An 8729-nucleotide genomic window follows, 5' to 3' on the forward strand; every position below is an offset into this window, starting at 1 on the left:
ATATATATATATATGTATACACAAGATAGGATAGATGTACAGCTACTTTCTCTTAGTTCACTGAGAAGAAAGGTTTTTACTAATATTGTTTAGACAAAGTATCATATCTACATCTTCTTGTCCTCTGAATAACTACTACGAAGACAACAGTATGCTATATATTAATTATTGTGACTGTCCTACTAACCTACTTTGAAACTGTTTCATTGCTATTTTATCTTTTTTCTCATTAAAATGAATTAAAAAATTAAGGAAGGAAACGTTTATTCAGCTCCAGTTTGTAGAGGTTTCATTCCATAATAAGCTGGCTCTGAAGCAGAGTGGCATGGGACAGGGATAACAGTTCATTGCAGCAAAGGACAACATAAGCACAAGGAGCAGGGGGCAAGCCTCTTTTCCTTCTTTATACTGTATATCTGCTATCTGCCCATGCCTACACCATCTCTGTGCTCTCCTCATCCATAAGCTGAGGATGTTTACAAAGTAAGTATGCTGGCCCCCTACTGAATCACTCCCTTGAACTTCTAAACTTCTCAAGGTGACAGAATGAACACCATCCTAGAGTAATAAAAGTATATAACCTTTTACCCCAGGAATAGAACTGCTGTTATTTAGCTAAATTTCTAAACTTCTCAGGTTGACTCAATGTATCAACCATAACATTATGAGAGTCTCTGGCTGTTTCTAGGTTTCTCTACTGTGAATAAAATTACTTTCATAAGGAGATGAAAGTGAATTATGTAAAATTCTTTTCTGTTAGCACAGACACAAAAAGTTCAAGTCTAGGTTTAGTCCTTTCTGGTTATAATTTCCTGTATTTATTATGTGATTTTAATCATGCTTCCCAATATCACGTTCATTCCACCCAATGTACTTTAAGTAGACCACACAGAGTAGCTTCTTTTGGAAGCATCCACTAAACCTGGACTCATAGTGTGTACTAGTGATACCCTAGTTGTCATGTCAAAAAGGCATTCTGGACACAAAACTATTCAAATATACTTTACTTTGACTGCATTACCCTTGACTATACCATATCTTCTTTGGCTTTCACCACTTAACTGTTTAACATGAGCATCAGTGGGGCAGCCTGTTTGTTTAGGTACTGACTATCCTGAGTGTTGCTCAGTGAGGGGCCATTTCAAACAGTTGATTTTTTTTTTTTTTTGACAGAACTGGGGTTGAACTCAGGAGCCTACACTTACCAGATAACCACTTATTCTACTGAAATGGGGGCCTGGCCCTAGCTCAGCTCTTTAAATGGCTGCTTCCACAAAGCTGTCAGCCTCAGGTTGCTGTAGTTCGATCCCCACAATACTCCAGCCAGCCAAACCTGCCCTGAAGGCATTCAGAGCAAAAAAAAAAAAATCCTTATTCTACTGAACTATCTCCCCAGCCCCCAACCAGTTGATACTTGTATCGAATCAAGTTGATAAAATTGTCCTTCTTATATTTCCTATTAAATTAACTTATACAAAGTAACAAAAATATGGAAATTTGGTCATCTCCTATTTAAATAATTGGACTGGTGATGGTTAAATACATGCTATCTTTTATGTCTTTTGGTCTAATTATGTATGTTCTTTCATCTAGATTCTTTCTTTGTCCTTTACATGTACCCAGGGAGCTAAATTCTAGTTCACTGTTAGTTCTCATCCTTAAATTTTATTCCTACTTCTGTAGGTATATCTTTTTTTTACTTTTGTGATTGTAATGTATATATGGCTTTATTTACTATAGCTTTGTTATATATTTTGAAGTTAGTAATATGAAGTTTCCAGTATTTCTCATTTTACTCAAGACTGGTTTGGCTATTTGGAATCTTTTGTCAATTTATACAAATTTTAGGTTTTTTTTTATTTCTGTGAAAAATGGCACTGGAATTTTGCCATTGTAAATAAGATTACTCTGATTTTCTTTTAGATCGTTCCTTATTATTGTATAGATATAGTACCATATTTTTACAAGAAAGCATCAGTTCATCCAAAGCATAAAAAATATAACAGAAATTATATTTATTTTTCCACATTCCACATTTATGAAGGAAACAGTTTAATAGACATAAAATGAAATCCAAGCTAAATAATTAAAAATTTACCTTTGTTTCAGGTGCACAGTATATGGCCTCTCATCTATTGGAATAATATAGGTTTTCTGGTCCTAGAGAATCAAGAACAACTAAGAGTAAATACAAGCTTAACATAAAAACCAAAACAATCTTACATTAATCAGTACCTCCAAGAAATACTTAAAATGCCTTTATTAAAATGTCTCAGACCACATGTAGTTTAAAATCTGCAACAAAATGTCAAAAACCTTTAACATGTACTATGCAACCAATGCTTATCATTTTCACAAAAATACACTCTCCTGAGATGTGCATAGGATTAGAGATTAACATGTAACTGAACTGTAAACTCTTGTGAAGAGACGTTGTGCTATGGTTTAACGCCTATTCATGTGTCATAGCTGGGATAATAAAATGCTCTACAACAGGGATATCTCTTCTACCAAGCACAATAATTACTTAACCATTTTTTTAAAAAATTCATCCTCATTGGCATTGCCTATTTTGCCTATTTCCCATCTTTTTAAATGGAATTTTTATTTTTTGAGACAGAGTTTCACTATGCAGTTGAGGCCAACCTTGAACCCAACTTTGTAACCCAGGCTGGCCTGAAACTCAGACAATCCTCCTGTCTCAGCCTCCCAAGAACTAGGATTACAGGCTACAGTGTATGCCACCATGTTCAGAAAATGAAAGATGCTTGAACAAAACTGATACTGTCTTTGATTCCACCACTACTATCTTCAAGTCAGTACTCTGCTAGCAATAGAGTGGAGGTAAATGAACTTGAGTGTCAAAAAAGAACACATGAAAAGCAAGAGTTAGAGTATCTGTGGAAAGAAAAAACATGCTTCAAAAGACACAAATACCTAAATATAGAGAAAGGTAAGTGCTCTACAACAGTGAAGCCCCCTCTAACAAGCACAAAATTTATTTAACCATTTTCTTAAAATTTGTCCTCATTGTTCTTGCCTATTTCCCATCTTTTTAATTTTTTTAATTTTTTACATTTTATTTTATTTTTTCAATAATTTTATTGAGAAACAAATAGCAATGAGACAGTTTCAAAACCGATTACTAGCACAGCTTCAATAATTAATACATTGCATATTACTGTCTTAGTGGTTATTCATTGTACAAGATGCAGACATGATATCCTGTCCACAGACACTATTAGAAAAATCTCTCTATTCATTGACTTAAGAGAATGCAGCTGTATATCTATCCTAACTATTTTGAATATACAGATACAAAATGGTCATTCACTTGTATCCTCCTTTTTTGGTCAGTTTTGTCAGAGAAGGGCATTTCATTGTCATTTAAATACTTTAGGTGCGTGAATTCAGCAAAATATCCCAATATAGTCCAGTAGTCCATAATGGTAGTGGGTTTTCTGTAAGACTATCAATATCCAAAGTTGTTGACTTGTGCGTTTTACAGCTCATCATATTAATATGGCTTTACTTTTTATACTTCATTTTCATACTTTTCTGCTGGATGATTAAGACCAATCATGACTTATATAATAAGAAATATAACTTTTGTATCTGATAAGGTCAGTCAAATCCCCTCAGGATTTAACCTGAAACCCTGTACCTCAGTTTGTAGATCCTTTGTCAGTGTCAGCCATATGGATGAGTTATGGTCATTGCTTGAAAAATGTGCTCTCTGTGAAAGCTTGAGAGAATGTTTTCTCTCTATGCGACTCTCCTTAGGCACACTCTACATCATCGATCACTTTCCTCTGGCCCCAAAATCTCCTTGATCAGAAAATTTGGGACATAATTGAGTTACAGGATGTTACATTACAGGTTCTAAATGGAAGATTCTTGTTCTTTTTTAAGAAGGGTTTTACTCTACAGTTCTACGAAAATGAGAAGCAACAAGGATACTACTGAAACAAAGGATAGACAGGTTACTTGGAAGTCAACAGTGAACAATCAAGCCAGCAGGTATATGTCATTAGTGGTAAGTGAATATTATGTGTGATGTAACCAGAACATTTCAGCTCTATGAGAATCTTCCCTAAATCTCCTTAGCTCAGTCTGATCAAGAGAAAATATCAGGCAACACCAAATTGAAGAGCCTTCTAAAAAAATGTCTGGCCTATATACTCATAGCAGTTAAGATCATAAGAGACAAGGAAAACAGAACACAAGGATCAGAAGACACAAACAGTGAAGCCCTGGATTGCATCTTGGAACAGAAAAAGAGTATCAGTGAAAACTGGTTAAATCCAAATAAAGGAGTTCACTATACTGTGCCAATATTAATTTCTCACTTTTAACAAACATAATATATCAACATAGTTATCAATTTAAACATTATAGGAAACCAATTGAACTGCATATGGAAATTTATCTATAAATCCAAATGTACTCCAAATATTTTAAAATTTATTTTTAAAACCTGAGAAATAAACCAAGGAAAAAAACACACCTATGGTAGCTGAAAGGTGAAAATACCAAAGGGAAGATCCTGGTCCTGAAGTACCAGGGGAGTCTAGCTTTCAAGTCACAACACTATGACAGCTCCTTGCACAGCTTGATCTGAATGCAATAAATGACTGCTGCAGCATTCTTACTCCTATTAAACTGACATTGATATGTAAATATTTATCATGATATTTACCATAATTTCTTGGGTGAATATTTTCTCAAGGTAAAAATTTAGTAATTATTAAGCATAGCAATTATCGCTACCTTTACTTTTATTGTAAGACCTAGCATGACATTCTTTGCTAACTATAGACAAATTTGGTGAAATAGTTGAAGAAAGGTGGAAGGATGACAAAATTAAAAAGCAATGTGAGGGGCCAGCCAAATAGCTCAGTGGATTAAAGTGCCTACAAGCAGGTACAGAGGCCGGGGGTTCGATTCCTGTGCCTGCTGTGCCAGCCCCGACCCTGAGGCGTGCTGAGACATTCAGACTGGGTGTGATGGCATGCGCCTGTAATCCTAGCTATTTGGAGGCTGTAAACAGGCAGATCACTATGAGTCCGATCTAGTAGCAAGACCTTAAACACCTTGCAGACCCTTCCCTAAAATACAAAAAAAAAGGCAACGTGAGAGGGGCATGGTGGTACACACCTGTAATCCCATAGTGAGGCCCTGTCTTTTAAAAAAGGCCATATGCTACAAAGTAATGTTAATGTGCTGCTTCTACTGCTGCTGTCATCATCCCACTGCGGACTGAATTCAGGGTCCTTGCCTTCAGCTCTATTCCCAGCCCCCTTTTTAATATTTTATTTTGACAGAGGGTATTACAAAGTTATGTTGCCCAGACTGCAATAACCTTGTTTCCAAGAGTGCTGGGATTACATGTATGCACCACCTGCTTTTCCTGTTGTTAAATTTTTAATACCAAGCAAACAATCTACTCTAGATTATCACGACAATCCACATGTACTCTCTCTTATGTTGAACCTTAGGAAGTAGATTACATAGTAGTGGAAAGTAGAATGGTAGTCAGGAGAGGTTAAGAAAAGTGAGAGACGGTGCTGATAGCGAGAAATAGGTAATATCCCTCATGAGTCCAGTCTCATAACAATGCTCCCCACGAGTCCAACTGGAGGCCTAGAGCCCATAACAATGTCTCATGAAGGCCTGCTTCTTGGATCTGCACTGGGAAGGCCCAAAGTCAGTGGTAGAAGATAGAAAGTCTATGCCAGAAGGATGAAGGTCCTGTGCTAGCAGGCTGAGGGATCTTAATTGGACACAGGAAGCAACACTGAAGGTAAGCTCCAGAGCTCTATCACAGGCATCCTCAGCAACAGTAAGGTCCCAAGATCCTCCATGGATGAAAAGAGCCAGGCTCCTCAGGAAAGCCAATGTGGCAAGCTTCTCCAGAAGACAGCTGCACACCATCTTCCCTTTCAGAGCCAGGAAGTGATGCTCAGGATGAGGATCAGAGCTCCCCAAAATGAACTGCAGCCATTCTCAAGGACAGCAAAGTCTCAAGATCCTCCTCCAACAAAAACAGACAAATTCATCAAGAAAGCCAACAGGATAAGGTTGCCCAGAAGAATAGCCCAAGAGAACCAGAAGCTTCCGAAAGCTCCCCAACCGCTTCTCCAAACAGCTTCTCTCATTCTGCCATTTATGTTCCTATCAATAATCCTCAGGTGGGCCCACACCCCGCACCAGGATAGCTAAGTTCAGCTGGGTGTTACAGGTTGCTTACCACATAATAATGTTCTTTTCATTCCCTATGGGCAAATAATGTGCATGGAAAATTTCAATTTGTTTGCACTTATTTAAGTATGTTCTATCGGCTAGTATGTGATCTATTTTAGAGAACATCCCATGTGCCGGTGAGAAGAATGTATATTTTGATATTGTTAGATGGAACACTTTGTAAACATCAAGTGCATTCATTGACAAATTTGGTTCAGTTCTGTTATTTATTTTCTGATATTTTGTCTAGTTAACCTATTTCTTCATGACAAAAGATTACTAGGTTCCCCCATTACAATTGTATTACTGGTTATTCCATTTTATGTCTATTAATATCTGTTTGTCAAAGATTCTTGGTTTGTGTTTGGCCCAAGATCCTCCTTTCCTGATTAACTGAGAGTGGGATGTTGATTTCTATTTGGCTCTGTCCTCAGACTTTAGGTGTAGGGCTATGGTGAAATTATTACCCCAGAACTTCTCAATAGTATTACTCAAGGGAGAACAAGTGATTACAACAAATATGATATCTTAGCTACAGTAACACTATTTGCAATAATGATTATATCATGCAAAATGTAAAAATTGATAAACTATAGTAATTATTGATTTTATACTTTAGACCACAGGAGCAAAGTCTATAGTTACATAACAGAATAAATCATAAATTAGGAGTTTCTATGCAATATGTTTCCTCTGGTTAGAGTTGATTTAACTGGGGTTCCTCTGACTGAGCCGGTTGTCAAGTCTCACGCACTTTCCACACTGGCTACCTTTCCTGTGGTATACAGGATGGGTCAAGCACATGGATTCCTCTGGCCAACCTGGACGCTGAGTCCTGGGCTCTTCCTACACTGGTTGCCCTTCACACAGTGTAGGCTGATGGGTCAGGCACCGAGTTCCTCTGACTCAGTCCATGGTCAGGTCTCAGGCACTTGGGGAAATCTCTTTACAGAGTTACTGAACAGCCACACCTCATCTCTTCTCTTGAGAATACACCTTCCCATCTTTTCAAATATGAAGTGCTCAAAATTTTCGAAGTATTCAAGAACTTACTACTTTTTGCTTCATAGTTCCTTCAATTTATCTCTCTTCTCTCATATAACTAAAGCATTATGAAAAAAATAAAGGCTACACCTTGAATACTTTACTTAGAAATATTTACTAAACACCTGAAGTTGTCCTTCACAATTTTTATCTTCCACAAAACACCACAATACAATTTAGCCAGTTTTTTTGCCACTTTATAGAAATCTATAAAGTGCTATATATCCCCATTTAAATTAAGGATTTCATATTTCCATATTTGAAATCATTAAAAACACCTCTACTGGCATTCAGTCATGATAAATCCATTCTCAAACACTACACAATCTTCGTTAGTAACGCTTCTCTCTATAAGCCCTCACCACAGCTCCATTTAACATCTGTGTTTCCCCAAAGACAATCTAGGATTCTTTCCTAAAATGAGTCTCAAAACATTTTCAATGTCTATTCCCACAATATGAAGTAACTACCATATTTTTTGTTGTAATTGCATTCCATTTCATAGTACCAAAATCTGTACTAGATTTTTCAAGCTGCCATACAAAATATCATTGACTAATTGGGTTACATAAGAGAAAATAATTTTCTGTGTTTTATAAGCTGGATCAAGATCAAGTTGCCAGTGGAAATGGATCCTAATAGGCTTCACTTCTTAGATTACAGACAGTGTCGTTTTTCTATGGTCTCATATGAATTTTTCCTTGTATATATGTACTCATGTCTCTTCTTCTCATGAATATACCCATTCTGTTGGAGTCAGGTGCCACCCTGATATTCTTATTTACTTTTATTTACCTCTTTCAAGGACCTACATTCACACTAAAGGTCAGGGCTTCAATGCATGAATTTTGAAGGGACAAATTCAGCCCATAGTGGAGCTCTTAGTTATAAAACCAAAACCAAAATCCATAAAAAAACAGGAAAAGATATCATCAAAATTGAAAATGTGTTTCAAACACTATAAGAAAGTGAAAAGGCAAGATACAAATGCAGGAAAAATCATTTCAAAGTATATAAATAGTAAGGACATTATATCCAGAATACAGAATGCCTTTCTAGATACAAATATAAAGAAATAACTCAATTTAACAGTAGAGAATGACAAGAATACATACTTGAAAGAAAGTTCTGTGGTGTAAACAAAATGTGTTTGCTGACTGTTTAAATTAAAATAATTAAAGCAGAGACACTAAATCTCCTGGAAGAGAAAGTTGGAGGAACTCTTGAAGACATAGGGGTAGGCAAAAACTTCATTAACAGAAATCAAATCGCACGGAAACAGTTGAAAGAATTAGCAATTGGGACCTGCTCTTACTGAGAAGTTTTTTCACGTCAAAAGAAATTACCAACAAAGTGAAAAGGCGACAAACAAATTTGGAAAAAATCATGACAAGTACTCAGACAAAGGTCTTCTCTCTACAATTTATAAAGAACTAAAAAAC

The 8729-nt window shown here is 36.3% G+C and overlaps 1 protein-coding gene across 1 annotated transcript in view; it reads right to left on the reverse strand.

The window, feature by feature from the left end:
• Positions 1–8729, reverse strand: part of LOC101573093 (disintegrin and metalloproteinase domain-containing protein 32) — a 147242-nt gene that overhangs the window by 128202 nt on the left and 10311 nt on the right. The window contains exon 3 of the mRNA XM_023722022.1: positions 2099–2160. Coding sequence (XP_023577790.1) covers positions 2099–2160 — 62 coding nt within the window. The remainder of the gene's footprint in view (positions 1–2098; positions 2161–8729) is intronic.

This window comes from Octodon degus, unplaced genomic scaffold, assembly GCF_000260255.1.
Source record: "Octodon degus isolate 3935 unplaced genomic scaffold, OctDeg1.0 scaffold00088, whole genome shotgun sequence".
In the NCBI taxonomy this organism is placed as follows: Eukaryota; Metazoa; Chordata; class Mammalia; order Rodentia; family Octodontidae; genus Octodon; species Octodon degus.